The 24,280-nt window shown below is 30.9% G+C and overlaps 4 protein-coding genes across 14 annotated transcripts; 2 read left to right on the top strand and 2 right to left on the bottom strand.

The window, feature by feature from the left end:
* Positions 1-235: 235 nt before the first annotated feature.
* LOC116424862 (monocarboxylate transporter 9-like) lies at positions 236-15,330 on the bottom strand. 10 transcript variants are annotated; one of them, XM_031971857.2, is made up of 10 exons: positions 15,316-15,330; positions 14,773-14,794; positions 7,661-7,830; positions 4,747-5,017; positions 3,913-4,157; positions 3,102-3,405; positions 2,562-2,789; positions 2,132-2,326; positions 1,661-1,841; positions 240-1,023 (listed from the first exon to the last, which is right to left on the bottom strand). In XM_031971857.2, exons 3-10 carry the CDS (start codon positions 7,724-7,726, stop codon positions 981-983), a joined length of 1,533 nt encoding a protein of 510 aa, XP_031827717.1. In that variant the 5' UTR covers positions 7,727-7,830; positions 14,773-14,794; positions 15,316-15,330; the 3' UTR covers positions 240-980. The 10 variants fall into 10 exon arrangements, with proteins under 10 accessions (XP_031827743.1, XP_031827748.1, XP_031827733.1 ...); XM_031971834.2 differs by lacking the exons at positions 14,773-14,794; positions 15,316-15,330 and adding exons at positions 11,310-11,484; positions 12,138-12,288; XM_076367896.1 differs by lacking the exons at positions 14,773-14,794; positions 15,316-15,330 and adding exons at positions 11,310-11,747; positions 12,053-12,271.
* A 76-nt stretch (positions 15,331-15,406) lies between these two features.
* On the top strand, positions 15,407-18,052 carry LOC116424915 (annexin B9). The gene is made up of 7 exons (XM_031971922.2): positions 15,407-15,552; positions 15,690-15,736; positions 15,986-16,367; positions 16,477-16,629; positions 16,893-17,066; positions 17,338-17,519; positions 17,658-18,052. The coding sequence occupies exons 2-7, from the start codon at positions 15,707-15,709 to the stop codon at positions 17,709-17,711; spliced, it is 975 nt and encodes a 324-aa protein (XP_031827782.1). The 5' UTR covers positions 15,407-15,552; positions 15,690-15,706; the 3' UTR covers positions 17,712-18,052.
* Positions 18,053-18,255: 203 nt separating this feature from the next.
* LOC116425111 (uncharacterized) lies at positions 18,256-22,181 on the bottom strand. The gene is made up of 10 exons (XM_076367894.1): positions 21,920-22,181; positions 21,095-21,512; positions 20,690-20,920; positions 19,987-20,402; positions 19,646-19,908; positions 19,389-19,540; positions 19,175-19,322; positions 18,826-19,054; positions 18,536-18,735; positions 18,256-18,467 (listed from the first exon to the last, which is right to left on the bottom strand). Exons 1-10 carry the CDS (start codon positions 21,943-21,945, stop codon positions 18,418-18,420), a joined length of 2,133 nt encoding a protein of 710 aa, XP_076224009.1. The 5' UTR covers positions 21,946-22,181; the 3' UTR covers positions 18,256-18,417.
* A 213-nt stretch (positions 22,182-22,394) lies between these two features.
* On the top strand, positions 22,395-24,266 carry rswl (tRNA methyltransferase roswell). 2 transcript variants are annotated; one of them, XM_031971907.2, is made up of 4 exons: positions 22,395-22,550; positions 22,629-23,040; positions 23,126-23,705; positions 23,825-24,266. In XM_031971907.2, the coding sequence occupies exons 2-4, from the start codon at positions 22,670-22,672 to the stop codon at positions 24,122-24,124; spliced, it is 1,251 nt and encodes a 416-aa protein (XP_031827767.1). In that variant the 5' UTR covers positions 22,395-22,550; positions 22,629-22,669; the 3' UTR covers positions 24,125-24,266. The 2 variants fall into 2 exon arrangements, with proteins under 2 accessions (XP_031827767.1, XP_031827758.1); XM_031971898.2 differs by having other exon boundaries at positions 22,410-23,040.
* The last annotated feature ends 14 nt before the right edge of the window (positions 24,267-24,280 follow it).

Here is a 24,280-nt window from a genome sequence, read left to right as displayed (position 1 = left end):
CTCGTTGTTAATTCATCTTTCCATACGTAATAAATTCGGAGAGGATAAGAAAGAACATCTATAATTACAGTTCTCCCGAAATCTAAAATTCTAACAGGATATTACTTGAACTCCGTGACATTAGAGGAAATAGAATAATTTTATTATCAATGTGTAGGTATACAAGTATAAATATTTGTAGGTGAAGTCATTGGAGTCCAACAGACTAGGATATTTTATTAAGAAAATTAAAAAAATATCACAGGACATTTATTCAGTCTTATATAACAGTAAATTTCGGACAATTAAAACAGATACGTCGGAATATAATAAGATACGATAAAACTATTAAAACACCCAGAAAAATAATGCTACATGAAATAATGGAAACACAACAAATTTTAGCGATCGTTTGAAAAATTTGTCAAAGTAACAAATTAACTTATTATTATTTACGTATGTAAACTTATTATTTAAATTATAAATACACAAAGCGACGTCTCCGAAGGAATGTTTCAAAGCTTTCGTTTAGTTGGGACAACCTGTGTATTGGTATATAAAAAAATAATGAACATTTATATCAAATAACATCCTATTTGGTAGAAGATTCAAAGAAAACACAAACATGAATAAACGAATTCAACGAAAAAAAAACGAATTAAATGCATAGTTAATTAAATATGTGCAGATGAGTTAAGTGCATAACTGTGAACTCGTAGAATATTATCCAATGACTGTATTAATCTTTACAAATACCAGATGAAATAAAAGAAAATATTATGATAAATAAAAATATACCATACAGTATTAGACTGATAAATTATTATTGTTATGTACATATCTTTATTATTCAAAACGATGTACAGTCAAACCAGAGAATCAAGAACTAGAACTGAAATGAATTTACGTTGTTAGTTCAAAAGTCAAGGTGCAGCTAAAAGCTGTTTTTAACCCAGTTATAATGCAGTAAAGTAGAGTGTTATATTCTTACATTATTTATATCATTTTAATTTCTTTGGTTCCTTTGAATCCTTGTGAACAGATCTGTAATAAAATATTGAACTTATGTTATTCAAGTAATAACATAAAACATGAATAAGTAACAGGCAATGGTCCCAATTAACGGTGAGCAACGGTCCGAGTATTAAAGGGCTCGGTTTCACATGAAACCCGTCGAATTTGAATAGATACCATGAAGACATTGGAATACATTTGACCACGCCCATTTAAGTTCATTCGTTGCAAAATTATATACAGAGGAATAACAAGATTTAGCAACTTGAACAAATCTCGTGGCAATTCATTCGTTACACTGTCGAGACATAGCGAGAAGGAAAAAAATAAAAATAAAAGTAGAACTCTGTACCTGAAGGCCAAACCGATCCAAGTTCACTTTTTGAGAATTTAAATATATATACCGTGTAACTATTTCTTATTTTTCTAAACAGAATAACAGAAATCTATTACATTGTAAATAAGAACATGGTAATATAAATCCTGTACCTGAAGCACAACGTTGAATTTTCTATTCTTTGTTTAGCTCTATAGAAAAATAACAATTAATATTGAAAGCGAATTTGAATTGTTCTGGCCCTCAGCTACAGAATTTACACCTTACTCGAGTCATACAAATTTTGATAAAAAAAATGTTTATCAATTAAACTACATAACAATAGCTTACGTGCTAGATTCGTACGCTTCTTCCGGCAATTGTTTCACTGTGTCTTTTTCAGGATGATCCACTGTGTCGTTCTTTAACCTCCAGAGTCCTCCTGCGTACCACAACAGGACACAAGAAAGACTTAAAAACGAGGTGAAATGAAGAGCGGCTATGTAACTGTTTGTTGTATCGTGGACCACACCTTGAACATAAAAGGAGCAAACATCATATTAATAATTAATGATCAATTCATTAATTATATAATTATACACCTGCACTTTTAACTTTTGATACGGAGTTTGATCAAATTAATTTGTATCAATAGATTAACAATCTTTTTTTACACATTCCATTTTCTTATTTTTCTAAATTAATCCCATTGTTCTCCACAAAATTCAACCGTATAATACAATTTTCATACAAGGTGATTAAAATTACATTTAAAACTGAACTTAAACTTGAATAAACATTGCGAATGAAATATTCAGTTACCTATGATTGGGCCTACAGCAATTGACAATATGCCATTGCAAACCATTTGCATGCCTGAGGCACCCGCCAGTCTTTTAAGTGGAACGTAGTCAGGGATTATCAATGCCTGGAAAACAGCTTTCGTCCCTTTTGCAACGCCAATGATCAGCGCAACACAAATGACGACAGTGTAACTGCTTCCCCAAATCGATAATACTGAAACCAATGATGTTTATTCTAATAAGTATCAATTCAAGTAAATGCATGATTAATTTGTAATGAATATAAACAGGAACAAATAAACTATACTCTACTAAAATAATTAAGAAAATTTTTAACGCATATACTACCTTAAAGATTTAATTAATATTTCAATTATTGTTCTAAAAATCAATGTTTAAAAACAACTAATCAGTCAACAAAATCATCGACTAATAAATATTATACTTACTAGTCCTTCCAATAGTGGACCCTATCAAGGACAAGACATAAAGATTCCTTGACGTCCAACCAGCCTTTTGTGCCAACAGTGGAACACAAAGACGTCCCATAATATCTGAAGCAGCCTGAATCGACATCACCGTTGCGATCGAGGACCTTTGGAGTCCCGATAGTTCAGCGAGGATGAATGGTATTAATGCGTTGAAGTTTGTTTCGGCGACCAGGGATATTCCCATTCCTGTTACACAAGAAATATCATTCGCAGCACAATTGAACAAATTGCAACAATAAAATGAATATAATACATAGAATACGGAGTACAATATAATAATAAAAAACATAGAATACAAAGTTTTCTTTGAAGGATTTGAAGCTGGCAACTATTGTATATTTATATACACAATGTGTATTAATATTAAAAAAAGAATTTTATGTTTGATAGAAATATTATTAGCAATGTAACGTAAAGGAAATTTTTAACGATGGGATGAGATATTTTATGATAAAACTTTTACACAAATATTGAAATTTTTGAAGATAAAAATAATACCCAATATGACTGCAACGTAGCGACTATCCTTCAACATATCGAGATCCAAATGCTCGGAAAGTGTTGACAGGAACTTCTTTTTCTTTCCCGTTTTGTCCACGGTAGTAGAATCTGACGTGGACAGTTCCTTCGGCGTTTTCGTTTCAGAATTCTGGACTTTACACAAAAGTTGACGTTTGCTCTCGACATCGTTATCGTCAGTCTTGTCCCCGAGATTTAATTCTTCAGACCCTTTCATAATGCCAGTGTCGTTGCATTCTACGGAAGATTCCATGATGTCATTGTCCTTCGCAATACATGACATCTAATTGAAATGAAATCTGACGGTGAACGTCAATCATTGCTTTCCCCTGCGATAAGTAGATATATTAAGAAGACACGAAACTGCAATGATAAAATCTACAACGTATGTTAATTACATTCGTAGAACGGAAATTGTAAACTTCGTCACATCAATATGCAAAAGTTAAGATAACAACATCTGTTGATCAACGTTAATATTCATCCTTCAATTATAATTAGAATATATTTCAAATTTTACAGCTGTAGCTCTGAATTTCTTTTTCGAGATCATGTTTTTAATGTCTCCAATGTCAACCGTATTTTCTATTTAAATGAAGTAATAATAGAAGTTTATACTTTCAAAAATAAAATCCTATATAAATATTATCTAGCAATAATTTAAAAAGAGCATTACTGCTGACGATCTTATACAATATTATCAAAGCCCTTGTTTACATAGAATATACATTTCACGTCGCGTTCAGTGTCTCCTTAATAACACTCGCACCCTAACATTCTTGTGACTTACTTCCGTTTCTTTAAATGGTTTCAACAACGATGCTCCAATTAACGCATGCATCGCAATACCGGATATGATTATGAGCGTCCCGGTGGTGGCATAATTCTCCAGCAACTTCGTGATCAAAAGGGGCATTAAGATGGGACCAAGACCGGTGAGGGTCACCGAGCATCCCATCGCCATGTTTCGTTTCTTCCGGAAATACGTGTTCATTGCTAAAGTGGTCGCTGGAAACATGATTCCGTAACCGACACCTGCAAATTATTACACGATCAAATTCCGCGAAAACCCATTACAAAGACGACTCAGTATGAACAACTGGAAAATACATTCGTTAATTGAATAATAAATTGAAAAATTGAAAACAATAGAACTACTAGATTCTAATTCCTTTTACAATTACCGAAAAGGGACAGATGTTTCTTTTAGAAATTCTTAAGGAAACCTGATTCGGTAATACTTACTCTGAAACACAAACTAATTGAAATCTTAACACGTTGCGTACCGGCTAATTTCAGAAAACTGAATTGTACAACTTATATCACTGTACATAGAAAAACTCATATATCATATTGTTATGTAATATATTTTAAATAGATAATCAATTCGAATTAAATTTTATATTTTTCTCAATGCTGTGGTAATTAGCGAAGTTGCATAGCTAAGTGTCTTTGTATAAAAACGAGATTTCTCGTTACCGGTGCACAATGTGTTAATAAATACTAAAATAGTTTTCTAAAGAAATTTGAAGGAGTCAGTTTAAGTGGTTGGTAGTTCTAGTGTTGAAATACTTTAATGAATCGCAGTTCTGAATGAAATAATACGTTGACATAAATTACTCACCCACGACAATACAGTAAGTCATGATAATGGAAGGAACAGAAACGGCGAACGCTGTCATACAGATGCCAGCCGCGATCGTCAAACTGCCGACGAAGGCGACCTTTCGAAACGTGAATCTTCTCATCATTGGCCCGCTTATCAAACCTAGGCTGCACGTGATTGTCCCATTTAAATGAAGGATTAACGATGTTTGTGTGGCAGCAATACCGAGCGAAAGGAAACGTTCCGTGAAGATGAGACCGAAACATTGCTGTATTGGTAATGTCGACATCTGCAACAATGTTCCGTTTAAAACACATTTACACGAGATCCTGTATTTTTTCGAACAACAAAGTATCTCCTGAAAGATCGTGAATACTTAAACTACGAATATCTCGGATTTGAAAAAGAAATTTTAGAAGACATCGCTGGTACGTATTGGAAAAGTTAAACTAATAATTAAAGAATTCGAATATTTGTAATATTACATTGTTTACAGAACTATGGGAAACATGTTTCTTAAATGTATTAATAATCGTTGAAAAATATTATACATTAATATTAATTGATTCTGTCAAGGGATTCTGGACTGTGTCAGAAAAGCTCTGAACGTAAACTTCGGATTTCATTTTCTCTCTTAGAACAAAGTTTATCCAAAAAATTATTAACATTGTTAATATGATTTGCCGGTTAATAAATCAATACTAGTAAATTAGAATATTACTGAATTATTAATATAATTAGCTTATTGCTTAATAATTATTGTTAAATACCATTTAAATTCGAATGCAAACGGAAATAACAATTTCTTTTACACCCACAATGGTGATACATGCTGATGGTGTCTATTTATCTTTACAGCAAATACAGACGCGTTAAATGTGCAGGACGAATTGATGTTCAGCGCGGGGTAGATTTCAATAACACTTGCAAGCCCCATGATAGTTCAGATAATCCACTTAAGCAGAAGCGTCGAGTTAGTTTTCAAGTACATTAACCGAATGAACTGATTAAAAGGCGGCAGTATAATTTAGCTGACTCACTATGTCAATGCTCACAGTTCTCCCCCCTTTTCTGTCGTTGTAAATACGAGCTAAAGTAATTACGTGCTCTATGAGTGGCTTAACAACTCTAAATCACAGGAAATATCCTTTATAAGATCAGTCAAAAGTGATCTCAGTCGCGAATCGTCCGTATCAGAACATCGACAAATACTAATCTTTTTTTTTCTATAATTAACCATGTTTATGCCACGAAGACAGCTGAGGAAATTGAAAAGGAAATGCATATTCAGTAGAATGCTTTAAAATATCTATTGTAGGCAGATAAAGACATCAGAATTGTAAATATATGTATCTCTGAGACAGAACCTCATTAAAATGTTTAATGAAATACTTCAAGAGCTCCGTTGAATATATTGCTACTTTTCCTTGTACGATGTCGATCTACTTTGCTTAGTCTCAGTTTTCACGCTTGATTTATCGTTGCTCGAGGAAACATGTTCGTGATTTTGAAACAGGATCTCAGTAATTATTCCATCATTTACATATTTTCCATGCGATGTATCTCAGATGATTAAGCCGTTTCATTGCTCCGTGATTCGATTTAGTAAATCTCACTGGAGCATCGTATCTACATTGTTACTGCTTTCCTTAAGTAAACGTAGTTAATAGATTATTGACCTCTTTTATCGTGTGATTCGCGTATACAGATATAAGAATTGCATGTATATTACATTTATCGCTTTCGAACGCATGGAGATAATAGATACATCTGTACACCTAATGATTAGATACTCATGTAAAGTATTACAATATGGCTCTTCTGACACGAGTGTCTTCGGTATCTCTGTTCCTTTCGATAACGTCAAAAAAAATTCAACACCTCGTTCCTTTCGACAATGTCAAAAACAATTTTCCAGTGACTCGTTTACTTCGATAATGTCACAGAAGATTTTGTAAAATAATCGCATTTTATTTGATACTAACACCATAACCACAACTTGCAGCTAATACCAATTTCATTCATTAAACCGGCGAAATGCCGATTAAAATCTATGCTAGCTAGAAAATTCGTACGAACTTTCCCCGGTGCCTAATACTTGGAAAATTTCGATAAAACCGTGTCTTCTAAAACTAGCGAAAAGAAACAAAAGAACCTTTGTAAATGATTCGATCGCATTCAATTACCCTGCATTATGCTGCCTACGCTTAGATAGATAAAACGGAGAATACGCAGCGTGAACGCATCGAGCAGGCATTTAGCATAAACGTGATTATGCATATTTTCCCACACTTTGTGCTTCCACTGTCATATACAATTATCAGTGCTACTCCACAAGGCAGCTACGATAAAATTGTAAAAACATCAAACTATCTCGAGCGAACGGTAATCGAAACTTCCGGTTCAACAGTCGAACGACAGAGGTATACCTACAGTTTATAAAAATTTCAATGAAATATCGATTATCTATGCTCGTTAACAAAGCTTTTGCTTCTGTAGATGAAGTTAGGATTATTGTTACGTAGAATTCGGGTCTGTGACAATGTGATATTATCAAGAAACCGTCGAGATAAGTATAACGCGTGAGATGAAACCAGTATCAAGCTAACGGCAAAAACGCCGCCGAGTGAATCACAGATGATTGCTTTTTTTCAGATGAAGAGGATTATCGTTACAACAGAATTCAGATCTGCAACGATACAACGATATCGGGAAATCGTCGAGACAAGTATAACGCGCGAGATGAAACCAATATTAAGCTAATGGCAAGAACGTCACCAAGCGAATCACCGATGACTGGTGTTTTACAAAGTTATCGTAATTAGAGCGACAAGCATGCGCCGCGGCGCGCGCGTGTCAGCGGAGAAGAGACACTTTTAAATTCGTACGAAAGCGACCGACGGTTTCGTCGCTTCCGCTCGTTGCGACTTACGTTGATGATGGTCACGGCGAGGACGATCATCCAGGCCCAACCTTTGTCCGCCTCCGCGCGCAACATCTTCGCTAACTGCTGCCGTCCTTCAATGTCGGAGACGTCTTTCGGAAATCACAAGGGAGCAGCGTCTCCGTTTTCTTTCTTTCCGTCTAGATGCCGGCGGTAAACTGCAAACATAGCGTGTCTGCTACAAAACCAGGCGGGATTGGACATATGATAAGATACGTAGCAAGTCTGGATAAGCATTAGACGCGCATGCCTACACAGACAAACGTAGAATTGTTTACAGTTCTACCGCTGAAAAGTAAAAGTTTCTCGGGCACACTGTCAAACGACGAGGAACAACGCGGCAATCTTAACCCTTTGCCTCGTAGCGTCCGTCTGAAACTCCTGATGACGATTCCGAGCAGAATTTAACACTGGAACTACCGGATGGGTCAAAATGACCCGTGGTTTCATTTTTTCCAGTTATACAACAGATGACAGATGCTTCTCTGAAAAAGTACTAGAGAAACTGGTTCAGCAATACGCAAACTGAATTGCAAACCAACCGAAGTCTCGATGATTGCACTGTTGAAGTTTCTACAGAACAATTTTAAAAAGACAATTTAACTACTTGGTAGTTCTAGTGTTAATGATAGCTCTCTCTCTCTCTCTCTGTGCTTCATAGGGAACGTGGATGCAGAATGAGGCTAGAATTTTTCTCCGTTTTTCTGGTAGATTAGTAATTAATTATTAAAGGAGTTGCGTTGATCATGGTTCAGGAATCAAGTTTAATAGTGAAATTTCTGCTTTCTACTTCTGTCTTCGAAAATCGTTCATTCGGAGCATACACGGTAGACTCTATTAATAAGTTATTATTTTTCGAGATCTAGGTCGTTTAGGGTGTTGGTTGTTCAGGAACTCGATGATTCAGCTTTTTAGATTATACCTCGAGATATGTACGATTAAATTTTGTAAACATTGCTTTTCGGGCCCTCGCTTATCTACATTGTTAATCACCCAATTAAATCAGATAATTGAAGTTCTAATGTAGTTCCTTCGTCGCGTTTTCTCTAGTTACTAAGCAGAAGAAACTAAAAAGAACGTGACGCAAGTTCCAACGTGACGAAGGGGTCTTATAGATGATTATGCATCCCCTGAAACTGTAATTATCAATCGTTATACAATCGAAGCACGCACGTTCTAACGCCAGGTCCGCGTGTCCCTCGCAATCGGTCTCCGGCATCTGTTTTAACACCGGCGTCATGCCATTTTCTATTTAAAAAACTGATCGAACACGCGTTCCTTTCGTGTCTCCTTTTACTCAGACAAATGCAGTTAGGCCACGCCCTGCATCACCTGATTTACCTTCCTGTGAAGTTTTCCTTCGCTTCATCGATTGAAAGCACCTCGGGGGAGCTGCTTCGAAAATATTAGAACAGATACTGGACGCCGAGACTCAAGAAGATTACTGTGAATCGAATAATCTATTTAATTTGGAAAATGTAATTTCAATTTCGAAAATAAAATATACACGTAAGAAGCTAATACAACCAATTAATAGACGAAAATGAGCAATTATAGTAATTCGCGCTGCCTCGACGCCATTGTACCATTTTTACTATACAACGAGCACTGAGACTCGTGAAGATTCCTAAATCAATTCAGTAAAAATCAATATTGTTCATTGTCCATGGATCAAAGCGAAAAACTATTTTGCTATTATCAGTTTACTGTGTTCAAAGTAAATTCGCAGTTACTCGAATGGACAGTTCGTTTCCGTTTCTTCCAAACTGTCGATAGTAAAACGTTACGCGAGGCTAATAACGGAAGTAAATAATACGCCAAAGGGTTTAGCATATCGAACACCATTACTGTCACTCTACAGACAGATACACATGCGTCGATAATGAAATTAGAAGTCACAATTGATAACCGCGCACTGACCTAGGTAACGTTAGAGTTCGAATGACCGAGCGAAGATCATCAGCTAAGAGGATCAGTTCATTGTTCCAAAGTGGAGTACCGGATGCATTCTCGTAAATGCAACTTCGGGAGAGTTACAACAATCTAATGCTATTAAGGGTTGAGAAGGAGAAATCGGGAATCGTTAGTCTTACCGATAAACCGTAGATTATCGCAGACTCAGAGGTCATAGGGCCTACCTCGGTAGATTATAGATTAACTTTCTTACATCTTTCGACCTTAAATTTATATATGCTACGACATTGTACGGTGTAAACTGATATTGGAAATCAGAAGCTTGCTAAAAAGTTTATATTCCGAGAAATTATTCTCAAGAATTATACGGTTCTTTTCTTAATCCATTCGCGGGATAAAAGGAAGTGATTTCTTTCTTGCATTATGAAGCATGTATTTTTATAAGTATGAGGAAGAATGTTTGTTGAGAAGTCAGGAATCCTAGGATTTATAAATTTTTATAAAATACAAAGTCGAAAACCTGTCACAGCAAGTTTCCACATTCTTGTCGTAGATTCTATGATTCTTTTTGGTTTAAGTGTTAAGTATAACCGTCAATGAGGTCGGAGAAATGAATGTAAAACACAACTATGGAACTTTAAGAAGATGTATCAAATGTTAATTTAACAGTTTGATCGGTCCGGGGCTCAATCCACGTTCTATTTGCATAAAGAGAAGCCTTGAATTCACAGATTCGTAGCCTCGTTCTCCGTAAGTTGCTTACAATTTAACACCACTTGATACGAACAATTACTATATTAGGAGGCCGATACGTATTATATTCGTGCGAGATTAGATAACGATCTTTTCTAGATAACGATATCCTGCGGTGAACGCGAACGAGATATAGTATTGTCGCTATATCACTTCAAACTAATCCCGAACTTCGTATCTTTGCGAGACGTTTGAAGTTCTTTTGAACTCGGCAATCAAGAGACCGACTTTACAATGTGTGCGCAGAAGAGCTTGTTTTGAAGTGTATCGCCGATACGACGATTAACGAGAAATATTAGTTATAAATACGAATTTACAAGACGTAAGGTACATATACCTTTCCGTACCGTCGTTGAACAAATATTGGCCCTTCGAGGACGAAGATTCTTCGAATACAAAATACGAATACTTCGAATACAGTATACAAAAGCTTCAGCAGGTGAAGCTGAATTACCTATCAATTGCTTAATGAATATAAAAAAGGAAGCTACACGCTGATCCCTTGCTGTTTCGATTAATTAGACGATTTGTTCGCGACTTAGTCTTTCAAATACGAAAGTTTCATCTCCCGAAACGTCGACATTCGCCCGCAAAGGGTTAAAAGTTCGAAAACGATGAAGACGGAAGTGTTATATTGAAATTCGAAATGTTGTATTGCAACAGTCATTCTCCACGTTAACCCTTTGCCCTACAATACAAGTGCCAGACTCGCGACGAAAATTTTAAACAGAATTTGCCAAACCTAAATGTTATTTACTTTCTCTGAATACAAATTGAACGGAATATTTGGAGTAAACGTGGATAAAGCATTTCTTGCTTGAAACTCCTTCTTTCCTCCAATAAGTTATCGACGATAATGTAGTTTCATTAAGCATAGTATGAAAGAAATCGTAACACAACTGGTTAAATCGATTTCGTCGTACTCATCGTTTCGAAAGATTAACGGAAGTCCAGAGAAAGTGACACTTACGTTATAATTAAAGATCGTTAATCAACTTGATTCTTAATCGTCCGTTGAAGAAATGAAAGTTCATCAAGCTGCACACTCTCGTGGAACAAAATAGCGAACGGAACGAAATTCTTCCACGAGGAAGCAATCGAAACATTTTTCCCGTAAAACCAACGAAACTGTTTAGCTGCGCTAACTTTCATGGACACACAATAACGGCCACAATGCAGCTCAACGATTGAAGCCATCAATTCCGAAACGATACAAGTGAACCAGTCAACATTTCGAGAAAGTCAATGCTTCTTCGTTCATTCGTTCGTTATCTATTTTGTTGATTCATCCGCGTTACGTGTACATTTTTAACGCTAGAACATGACTCGATCCTAATTCCCTTTACAAATATTGGAATAACAAATGATTCTTTAAATCGAAATCTTAATAGATGCACCTCTAGCGTTTCTATAAGGAAATTAGAGAAAGGCAATTCGATCTGGAAATATTCAACACCTTTTGACGAGATATAGGCGATATTGTTTGAAACTAATTTAACGATAATTCATAGATAAATTAAGCAACGAAGGCGTTTTATTTCAATATTTCACGTAACAATGCGATCTGAAATATTAAATATTCAACTTTATAGTTTTTCTGTGTCGAATCAAGTGGCGAGTGAGTCATCTCTTAAGTGCAAAGGGTTAAATAGGTCTGAGTAAGTTAAGGACAGTTAAACTGATAACTCGTATAGATAACGTTAGAAAGAGGACTTGTGCTGTTTTGGAATTCAGAGTTCAATTGTATCGCTCGAAAATGCTGGTTCTCTTCACTGCGCACATTCTGATGTGTTTTTACATTCGTATCTGCACAGAACGACTAAGGAAACAATAGGTGTTTAACACGCGTTCCGGCTGCAGCCGCAGTTTATTCGTGACTGCCTCGATGAATGAAAGTCACCCGATAAACACCGGCTCCGTAACTTCACTCCACGCAAACACTGATCATTGACTCGTGAATTCATGTGCATGCATTATTGAACTTGCTTGAACAAACAATATTTACCCGCACAGTATGTTCCGCGACTAGTAACGTAATGAAGAAAAACAAAAACGATTCAGCGTGAAAATTCATCTTTCTTTTTTTTTTTTGGACAAGATAATTTATAATCAATATATTATTTTAACGAATTCACGACCAGATTTTTCGCTTTTCTAATATTCATTGAGTATTAGTGAAAATAAAGAAAATCTTAATGAGCTAATTACTGCAAATTTCTGACATTAAAACGAGGACAAAAATTAGAAAATTTGTTTGGAAATATTAGTCTTGTAACGGTCTGTTGTTTGAAACGAAGGAGTTTCCATTAAATAAGTCGCAAATGGAACAGAGCAGATGAATAAAATATTTCGAAAGTTATTGTATTTGAATAGACGTGAATTCACGTCACCGGTCGCCAATATGTTAATTGGACGGTGAGCAAATGTGGTGAGACGTGAAAATCAAGTCACGAATGTGGAATAAAGTTTTTCGTGTTACAGAAGCAAAATTAGTTTGCAACATAGTGACTGGTATCCATTTTTAAAACACACGCTAATTTTGAAACACTAATTAACAGTTGAGAAAGGGTATAGCAATTTTTTCATTACATATAACGTAATGTTCATATTCCGAAATTATTAACTCCATAAAACGAAATTGTATACGTAAAAACGGAGCAATTTAAAGTAAAAATTTGAAACTCAAAATGTGTATTCAATTAAATTGAACCTAATAATTTATAATTAATTATGTAGATTTCTAATGAGTTGAGAATTGTAGTTTTCCCTCCAGTTAATTTAAGGAGGCACTACTTTATCTGTTTCAATTCAATTCTGTTTCAGTCATGTATCAATTTATAAAAATTTATCTTAATACTAGGTATTTAAAAATCACATGTGTATTACAAATTAGTTTGGAGTTTTATTATAATGTGGCTTTAATTATATAATAAATTACATAATGATTGAACAAGCTGATTATAATAAATATTCATTCCATTTTTATTTATGCTATCAACATGTTTCACTTAAAAGGTGGGAAAAAGAAGGAGAATAAGAAAATTAAACTAATAATCATTATTGATTATAAAACAAATTGTACAACTTTTGCAAGTAATACAGTAAGCAATATAAGTATAAAATTTAATTTCATAATTAAGATCAAGTTCATAAAGGTTTTTAGGAATGTCATGTTATTTAAAAAATAATTTTTCACAATGTAGTTAACAGAGCTTTTACAGAATACACATACATTACTGAATACCACATGGTGAGCAAACAAAAATAGTTTCTTATATCAATTTAAAAACTACAGATTTCAGACAAATGGACATTAATTCTTTAATATCATTTTTCTGTAATAACTTATGTATAACAGTTAACTGAATATATGAACAAAACTTCAGGATTAAAGGAAATACATTCTAAGGCTAATTTAAAAAAAATTTCATTCTTCATCATAATATCCAATTTCTATAAACTATAAGTCTTTTTTACCTTCTTTGGAAATTTCACCTGGTCATTTATATTCTACATATATTTTAAATTTTCATTATCCATTTTCTTTACCAGTATCCATTTTTATTCCGTTATCTTCTTATATATTATCGTTCTTTTTCTACTATCTTTAATCTGAATTTCGATAACTATATTGATTGTTTTTTTTAAAATTAGTTTTACTTTATGTTTCTCATCTTAAACTCATTAATTATTATTTGTTTGTATGCTTTTTCATTGTCTTCGTTACAGTACCTTTCCAAAACATATTATCTTTCCACTTTGACTTTCTTCTAACATATTTTTTTATCAGCCTTCTTATCACTCTTTTCTTTTTGAAAAACTATTCTATCAATTTTCTTCCTAATATTTCTACTCCATATTTACACGCAATATAAAGTTTCAATTGATATTTATACACATTGATTATATTTCCTACATTTAATATGATGTGCTTTATTATATAGGTTATGTGGTTTCTGAAAACCGGTTTAAGGAATTGTTCGCTTAAATCATATCACTTACACTATGTAAAATACATGTTTCAAATCTGTGAATTATCTTATAACAAGATTTATAACAAATTAATTTGTTTTTAACAGAATATTAATCTAGTAGTTAGGAGCTTAAATACACTACACTATACATACATACTATATATCTCATATAGTACGACATATATATACTTATTTACAAGATCCCTACTACTGCTACTATTTAATGCACTTTCTCATATAAGTTTTTAATATTATATTGCTACCATATAATAATATTAACATTACATTATTAATATATTATAATGTTAATATTAAAATGTTTTTATGTTCGAGCTTAAAAATATTCTATATTTAGTATATTACTCATATATGTAAATGTCAAAATCGGTTTACAAACATATACAAACACATTTAAATACAATTACATATACGTATATGCCTACATGCATAAGTACTTACCTTGTTTTGTACTTTTATACTTCTACAATGTGTTTAATTGTGATATGAAAGAAACAAAATCATTTTTATTATTTCTTAAAATAACACTTCAAAAAATGTGTAGACTCTTATACAATTTAGTTGTATTGTATACAGAATTCTACTGCATTTTTTATTTTCCTGAAATTGTAATATATTTTGTTATTTTATGACTTTAATAGTTGAATACTTGAATATTTTAACATTTTATACTATTTTAATGCTTCAATTATTAAAAATGTATTAGTTATTGTTTAAACATTGAAAATAGAAGTTTCGGGAAACAAAAGCTACATAACATATATGTTAAAAATATTTAAATCGAGTGTTGTGAAATCACTTATTACAGAAAATAAAAGCGTCTTTGCAAATGGAAAAAATATATAGATACTATTATTGACATAATTTAAATTAATGATACAAATATATGACATAGACTAAATTATAAAACTACTTATTTAATGGCAAATAATATTCTTTAAATTTTGAAGTTATGATAATAAGTAAGTGAGTCATTGAGTTTACATTTAGATATACTATGTTGTTAATATTACGAAACTATCATTGATGCAGTGTGATCTTTTCTTTTTTAACGATTACTCATTCCCGTCTATAGTCCATAAGTATCGCACAACTATAGCTGACGTGGTGGGGAAGTGGGTGCGTCCTGCTACTGACCAACCGATTGTCACACGTATAGGAACTGTAATATCATAGTTTAACGAAAATACATTCATTGCAAAAATTTTTGTTTCATTCGTTGTAAGTATATCTTTTTATAAATAATTAGAAGTATCATAAAAATTAAGATTAAGTAATGTAGTAGTAAAAGATAGATTTGAAAATTTATCGTTAGTCTTAAACGATCGATCGATTAATCAATATTTTAATAATTTTAGGTTGCCGATAAATAATAATGTCACAACAACAATATTATCCTTTTAAAGTAAGTATATTGTTATTAAGGCTTGGAATTTGAATACAACTTTTTCTATGTAACTAAAAACCCATAAAATTATTTTCGGCACCGAGCAATCGTATTTATAATACTGTTTCGGTTAAACAAATCAATTTAAAAAATAAAATATTTTTATTCATTTCCTCTTTTATTTAAAAATAGCAATATTAATCTTTTGTTATAGCAATTAGAATGTTCCATAATTTTTTAATAATATAAAATATTCTGTTCTAACAGTGTACACCTACAGTATATCCTGCTGATCCATTTGACGCAAATGCAGATGCAGCATTGTTGCGTAAAGCAATGAAAGGTTTCGGTACTGATGAGAAAACCATTATCGATGTGCTCACAAGAAGAGGCATTGTACAGCGTTTAGAAATTGCTGAAGCATATAAAACATTGTATGGAAAAGATTTGATTAGTGATTTAAAAAGTGAACTTACAGGAAAATTAGAATACGTCATAGTTGCTCTTATGACACCATTACCTCATTATTATGCTAAAGAATTGCATGATGCGGTTAGTGGATTGGGAACTGATGAGGAAACCATTGTAGAAATTTTATGCACTTTAAGTAATTATGGTATTCGCACAATTGCAGCATTCTATGAAAACTGTAAGTTCATTAACTAATATTGCAATGAATTTTCTTATAATTTTCAAGATTTAAGTACATTATTTAATATTTTACACATTGAATTTATTAACATTATTTAATTTTACAGTATATAGTAAAACTCTTGAAAGCGATTTAAAAGGAGATACTTCAGGACATTTTAAAAGATTGCTGGTTTCACTTGTTCAAGCAAATAGAGATGAAAATCAGGGTATAGATCAAGCTCAGGCCATGGCTGATGCACAAGCACTTTACGAAGCTGGTATGTTTATAAAATAATAGGACACTGATTATATTTCCATAATTTTTAAGTTTTGCCTTAATAGTATTTATAATTTAAATGATGCCAAAAGTGTCCATATTTGCTAGTCATATTTAATATACATTAAATTAACATTAATGAGTAAAATCTTTAAATGATAAGTAAATATAATAAATAAAACAGAGTAAATTATATAAATCATACATGTGTATTGTTTATTTAAATTAGACAAATAATTTATTTATTGTTTATGTATATTTTAGGTGAAAAACAGTGGGGAACAGATGAATCTCAATTTAATGCTATTTTAGTATCTCGTAGTTACCAACAGTTAAGACAAACTTTTATTGAATACGAGAAAATATCTGGACATGACATAGAAGTTGCTATTAAAAAAGAATTTTCTGGAAATCTTGAAAAAGGTCTCCTTGGAATAGGTAACTATTCTCCTTTTAACACTAGTCACTGTCAGGAAAATTCACATTAGTTAGAATGCAATTATATATATTTATATTACACTTTTAATTATTATTGCAAAATTTTATTGTAAATGTATATAGAAGATGAATCTAATAATTGAACTGGACTATAATTTAGTTGTTATTGAAGATGGAAAAAAATTGTATAGGAGAGTTTTGGACTTTTTAGTTATTATACACTTTTTCAGGAATATTTTTCTAATGAAATCTATTATTGTTTATATTACAGTAAAATGTGTCAAATCAAAAGTAGGTTTCTTTGCTGAACGATTACATGCTAGTATGCGTGGCATAGGTACAAAAGACCGATCACTGATTCGCATTATTGTTTCCCGAAGTGAAATTGATTTGGGTGATATTAAAAAAGCTTTTGAAGAACGATATGGAAAATCATTGGAAAGTTGGATTGCTGTATGTATTTATTATAATGTTATGATTTTTATTGCTTGTAACTATAAAATATTGTTACTGATCCTATAAGAAACACTGAAGCGCTTTATGTAATAGTATTTTATGAATGTATTTTTATATAAATATTTGATTTTTCAGGATGATACATCTGGCGATTACAAAAAAGCTCTTCTTTCATTAGTTTCTACATAGTCCGAATAAACTGTTTAAGATGGAAGTATAAAATCTGAATATTTATGATACAATTGTATGACAAGTATCTTTTCTAAAATATGGAATAACATATTGCTTCAATTACTAACATTAAGTGCATTACTAAAATATATAACTATGGAAGATAATGATTATATGATCTGTTCTATGATCTGCGTTTTGTAATGAATTAAATTTATTTTTGATGAAATGTTTTACAAAATCGCACTGTTATATACTATTTTTTAAATTTAATGTTTTAATGTATTTTTCAATATGGATATTATATTTATATAAATTGTTGTGAAATTTATAAGAAAATAAAAATACTGTAAACGTTAGTGTCTTGAATTTGGAATGAAAAGAAACCTATTTTATAGTACAAAAACTTAAATATAACAGTTCATTCTAAAGGACACAAGAATTCAAAGAAAACGATGATTTTCATAGTAAAAGCGTTCGATGAATAAAATGTTAAATGATCCTATTTTTAATATTTATATATAAAATTTTCCTCTTAATAAATTGCTTCCTGTAGAACTGGTACATTAAAAAAAATTATTATATTTATTATCACAAATTTTATACAATTATTTCAGAATCAGCAGTATTGTACTTTTAATATAATGAGACATAATATTATTCAACAATAAATAAAATTAGAAATTGAATACTTTTTTAAATGAGTTACATTTGAAAATAATTACTAATCAGTCTTTTTTTTTTTTTTAGTTCTTAAACTTCTTCGTACAGTTTCTAAAAGAAGAAAAACAGTAAGAATAAAAAATTATTATTAAAAACAGATATATAAAAAGCATAAATACCTGTTTTAACTTGATTTGTCTTTGTATATTTTTTATTATATTGAGTTCCTTTTCCAATTAATGGATAAAACATAGCCGGCATTCTCTCAAAACACTTAAGCATTGGAGTGGGTACTATTTTATCCAATGGGATCCAAGGAGGATTAGCTAAAGTATGGCACTGTTCAGTGTAAACTGTATGTAAATCAAACGTATTTTTCCTATAAATAAGAATTAAATAAATAAAAGCGATATTAGTAGCTATTTCCAGTTAAATTATTATATCAGCGTATTTTATCACGTATATTTACCCAGGGCTTTCAACTTCTTTATAAATAATTGCAAACGCCCCGTGTCTTATAGTGTGCCTCATAATATAACGTCCTGGAGATAAATTGGAAAATGACTGAATAACATTGTGTAAAACTGTTAAAGAATCTTCAACTTTTATGTTATAGAGGCGTTTGATTTCATTATTTATAGACATCGCTGTGCGTTGTTCTATTTGTAATACTTCTGACTTTGTTGCAGATATTCGAACTAAAATATAGAAATAGAATATATGAACCTGTTTCATAATACTGTTCTTAATATATTTTACTCCATCAAAATATGCTTTGTGTTTGATATATGTATGTTAATATATTGTAAATTATTTACCTCTTGCAAGAAATGTATGCGGTCTAAATATTAAAGATATCCATTGTTTTAATGCCTCTTCTAATGTTACAGCTTCAGCACCCAAGTCAGCTTGATATTCCAATTTTGGTGCTAATATTAATAATTTTTGCATGTTGTTTGGTAAAATCTACAAACATGACAAACTATATTTGTATATTATACTTATAGGTGTTTCTCCCTACACTTTACAAACCTGAAATCCATCTGTTTTTGTTCTAACTAATATTTTATACTCTTTAATAACGTTTTTCATTAATTCATTTTGTTCTGAAGATTGTGGTCCAATGGAAAACAGTTTATATGATACATTGTCTTTCACAGTCGTTGCACTATTAGCTTTCTCACCTAATTTATAGAATTCATTACTCTCTAGTCTTTACATTTTTAATTCAATACTTAATTTATAGATTTATATCTTTTTAAAAATAAAATAATTTTAAATGTTCTTACTTTCAGTGCTTGTAGAATTGGAAATATCAGAGTTTGCAATTTTATACGAAGATAGTTCACTACTTAAATTTTCATATTCAGAAGTATTTGGTTCAATTTTTATATCTTCTTGATCTATACATTTTTCGATATCCTTGTCTTTTTCTATCACATTTAAATGTGAATCATAACTAGTGTGCGATAAAGCACCATCATATTCTTCTTCCAGTTTGATAAGTTCTTTAGAAGTTACATCATCAAATATATTATCATCGCACCTTTCACTATAGAAACATATTTAACATCACTCTTAGAATATTATAAAATATAAGTGATTTGTAGTGAACGATCCATTATTTTACCTCTGTAAAGTACGTTCTTCTGCTCGAATAAGACAATATTTAAGAATATACTTATATACCCAGTTATTTTTTGCAGGTATTGTGTTTGTTGGTGGTGGCCCTGGTTTATCTATATAGATAACATTTCTATCATTATGCTTTTTTATAACTACTGGTAAAATCCATGAATTCGAATAACTGGGTCCGATATTATTCACTAAACAGTTAAGACCACTGGATGAAATCACTATATCCACATCATTACTTTCAGCCAATTTTTGACAATTTATATCTTCACTTACTGATAATTTACTAGAAATTAATGATTTATCACAATCATAGCTTGTATGAGGGAACCTCTGTTTTAGTTGATAAGAATTTACACGTAAATACTTTGGTTTCATAAGAGTTGGTAATGCAATTTCTGACAGCTGACCCTATATAACAAAAATTTATATTAAATTCAACAAATAAATAAAACAAAATATCTAGAGAAAGATAATTCATTCTACTTAAATTGTATTTTTAATTTTTAACGTTATTATTTTCTTAGAAAAAATATATTTTCTAAATCATTTCTTACAATATATCTTCAAATAAATTTATTTATTAAAATTTATTATTCGAAGTCAAATAATTGTATAAGAAATTCCCCTATGTAAAATTAACTTTGTAATGTGGTAACCTTTTAAAATATTTTAATATTTTTAAATATAATATTCACCATTTGTAAACAAACAGAAATAAATTTTATTTCAACATTTTTATCTGCTACAAATGGTACGTTTGTTACTTCAGCATAATACCTAGGAAGTTTATGAATGTATTGCATCTTCAATTTCCAACAGAAATTTATGTAATCTTTACACATAAGTGACAATGATCTTTCATGCCACTTGCTTTTTGCGAATTCTAAAAATTCATCTTGCTCCTGAGATATTATTTTTTGTAATTCCTATAAAAACAACAGAAAAATTCGCATATATATATACATATAAATATTATAATTCTTAATATTGATTGAATTGTAATTTGCAGTAATGTTTATGTAAAAATTTGTAGAAAAATTATAATATGAAATATAATTTAACAATTCTTGATGTAATATTGATTACAAAATTATGTTTACCATATATTTTATTAGTTCTTCTCTTTCTGCTTGAGTTATTTTTGGTTTATCTGATTCTGAAAATCTTAATAAAACTCTTAAACACATTGCTTGTTCTTCTTTATTTAATTTAGACATTCTAGGAAACTTAAAGGTTGATTTCATAATACCAGGAACATATTGCTTTTTTGTTTTTGTTTCTTTGATTTCAACTTCTTTTTCATTTCCACTGTTTTCATCATTCTCATTTTTATCTTGTTCGTTTAATTCTACATCTATATCTTCCATGAATTTACCTTTAATTTCTTTATAATCATCTTCGATATTTTTAAATGGATCAGTAAAATTTCCAGTCATAATTCTATACATAACACTTTCATTCTCTAATCTTTCTTCGTTGATAAAAGTATTGTCTATCAGATCTTCCAATGGAGGATTCCTAATAAATAAAATGTTATGAACCAAAAAACAATATGTATTAGTTGAAAATAAAAAATAATATAATGATATCCATTTTATAAATCATTTAATTATGTGACCATAAGGTAGCTGGCCATCCATTACTATTAAATTTTACAATTATAAGTTATAATTATCTCATTTATTACTAAATAAATACAACTCAAAGTTAATCTTAATTTAACTTATTTAACCCAAACCCTTAGAAAATGCGTAATATTAAATATATAATGATAAAATATTTTCGTGTGTATCTTGGAAAGAAAAAGCAAGCAACAATAACACATATAAAAGAAAGTTATTTATTATCCAAGCATCAACTGCAAACTCGTATTAAAAAGATAATTTGAGTTAAACTATATATAGAATAAACTAATTAATACTTACCAATCGATATTTAAAAATCTATTCATAATTATAAAACTTAGAGAACACTTAAAAAACTATAACATTTTTAAATACTGTATAAAATCTCATTCCACTACTTTTTTTTACATAACACACAATACACCCTAAGAGATATGAGAATAGACTATTCTAATCAGTATATATAGCAAGGTAGAGGTATCTCTAGAAGAACGATAAAGGTGTCGTGCGGCAACTGAAAACATAAATTATTTCAACATAAATTTTACTTCTGCACAAAATATTCCTAGATACAAAAATAATACTTCTATAACATTATCCTTTATGTTGCAGAATTCTAAAAGTATATTCATGTACCGTCAAGTGCTGGGAAGCTAATACTCTCGTTTGATTGGTTAGATTCAGTTCTGGTTATATGATTCACTAAGGCACTTACGCACACCAATCAAATAGCACAACAAATAGCGTGAGGTTATGTCCTATGATATCATGAGTACCAGCTTTCCAGCACTTAACGGTACTAACATTCTTCATTACATTGGAGTTTTTCAACTATTTTCATTGAATACAATGTCATATGTATTGAGAATTGATTTCCAAAAAGCAGTGAATCTTTTTAAAAATTACGTTTATAGTAATAGCACTTAGAACTGTATGTACACAATATTTATATTTTAAGAAAAGATAAAAATTTGTATCTGTATAAATCTATTATTCCACATGAACATAGGTTAATTAAATAGTTTTGTGGAAACTATTGGATTTTTTAAAATGTATAACGCAGTTCGATGTATCACTATTATGAGAAAGTGTAATATCAATAGTATGATTTATTCGATTCAATATAAAATCATCAACTCAGTATTTGCATATTTGAAACCAACATGTTATAACAACTGTAATATATCAATAGTACGACCTTACTCAGGATCACCCAGTTCTAAAGAAGTGACCAACTATTATAAAGAAAAGAATAAAGAGAAATTACAGCAACTTCTTAAAGATCCTAACAAGTTAAAGATATATAATAAATTGAAACTAGAGTTAGAGCAGCTTCAACATACACATGGTGCAGTGCCGAGTGAGATAACTGAACTGGACTGGATAAAGTTAATTTCAGCATCTACTAAAGCACAAAGAAGGTTGTACTCCGTTAAATTTTACATTACAAATTTCTCGTAATGAACAACTCATTATACAAATGTATTTTTTCTTATAATTGTTTAGAAAATGTCTTATGTATCGATGGAAAACTGAAATGTCAAAACTAAATGAGGAAAAGAAGAAAGAATTAAAAAATTATGTATCAACGCAAAGATATTTATCAATTAAGAAGAAGGAAGAAGAAAATGTAAATCATAGGATCTATGGATTAAATCGTAATGCATTATTCTTACGTATAAGTCGAACTGCAATGAATAGTTTCTACCATAAAAGGTTACTTAATGCCATGTTATTTGATGAAGCAAAAATAGTGTTCGATCTTGGTTATGATGAACATATGACAACAGTTGAAGCCCAGAATTGTGGAAAGCAATTAATAATGTCATTTTCATTAAATCGATTCCACCCTGAACCTTTTAATTTATATTTTTGCAATGTAAACAAGGAAAGTTTTACAATGCAATTTGTTCATAAAGGAATACCAACATTGTACGAAGATGATTTTCCATTACACGTTACTGAAAAGTCGTACTTAGACTTGTTTAACCCACAAGACATAGTGTATCTTACACCAAATGCTAAGCATACTTTACAGAAGTTTGATCCTACCAAGGTATACATAATTGGTGCAATAGTAGACAAGGTAAAACATTTAATCACTTATACATTAAAAATATAACTAATATTTCTATAATATTAGTGTATGATATGAACAATCTCTTGCAGAATAATATTTTATATTTATTAATATGAATTTTTCAGGGTACTAGCAAACCACTTTCACTATTATCAGCTAAACAAGCCCACGTTCAAGTGTACAGACTTCCTTTAAGTGAAAAAGTTGAATGGGGAAGTGGATCTGGAAAAACTCTACCTCTAAATCAAGTTCTTTCAATATTACTAGATCTGAGACATACAAATAGTTGGTCTAAAGCACTGGAACATGTTCCTAGAAGAAAATTGAAACAGCAAAGACTAGCATATATGCTAAAAAGAATAAATTCTAGGAAACATAGGTTACAGTCTATGAATCGTCATGTTGAAAATACAGAATATGATTAATTATATAATAATGCTTTATTTTTAATAAAATAGAAAGTTTAGTTAAATATTTTAAGCTAATATAAAATTTTGTTTCCTTGTTATATATTAATAAACAATAGCTTATTTTGTAATAAATTTAATACTATTGACACGTGTTGTATCAGGTGTTTAAGA

Source organism: Nomia melanderi, chromosome 5 (assembly GCF_051020985.1).
Source record: "Nomia melanderi isolate GNS246 chromosome 5, iyNomMela1, whole genome shotgun sequence".
NCBI classification, from domain to species: domain Eukaryota; kingdom Metazoa; phylum Arthropoda; class Insecta; order Hymenoptera; family Halictidae; genus Nomia; species Nomia melanderi.
This window is presented reverse-complemented; position numbering and strand designations above follow the sequence as displayed.

Bases quoted from the DNA above. Each gene is read 5' to 3' on its own strand.
- LOC116424862 (XM_031971857.2), bottom strand. From the start codon at position 7,726: ATGTTGCGCGCGGAGGCGGACAAAGGTTGGGCCTGGATGATCGTCCTC. The intron at 5,018-7,660 runs GTAAGTCGCAAC...ACATTGTTGCAG, and splicing joins TCGCCGTGACCATCATCAAC to ATGTCGACATTACCAATACA. The intron at 2,327-2,561 runs GTAAGTATAATA...CATTGGTTTCAG, and splicing joins GTCCACTATTGGAAGGACTA to TATTATCGATTTGGGGAAGC.
- LOC116424915 (XM_031971922.2), top strand. From the start codon at position 15,707: ATGTCACAACAACAATATTATCCTTTTAAA. The intron at 16,368-16,476 runs GTAAGTTCATTA...TTAATTTTACAG, and splicing joins TGCAGCATTCTATGAAAACT to TATATAGTAAAACTCTTGAA. The intron at 17,067-17,337 runs GTAACTATTCTC...TTTATATTACAG, and splicing joins AAAAGGTCTCCTTGGAATAG to TAAAATGTGTCAAATCAAAA.
- LOC116425111 (XM_076367894.1), bottom strand. From the start codon at position 21,945: ATGAATAGATTTTTAAATATCGATTG. The intron at 20,403-20,689 runs GTGAATATTATA...TTTGTTATATAG, and splicing joins TTTCTGTTTGTTTACAAATG to GGTCAGCTGTCAGAAATTGC. The intron at 19,055-19,174 runs GTAAATAATTTA...TCTATATTTTAG, and splicing joins GCATACATTTCTTGCAAGAG to TTCGAATATCTGCAACAAAG.
- rswl (XM_031971907.2), top strand. From the start codon at position 22,670: ATGTATAACGCAGTTCGATGTATCACTATTATGAGAAAGTGTAATATC. The intron at 23,041-23,125 runs GTTGTACTCCGT...ATAATTGTTTAG, and splicing joins TCTACTAAAGCACAAAGAAG to AAAATGTCTTATGTATCGAT. The intron at 23,706-23,824 runs GTAAAACATTTA...TGAATTTTTCAG, and splicing joins TTGGTGCAATAGTAGACAAG to GGTACTAGCAAACCACTTTC.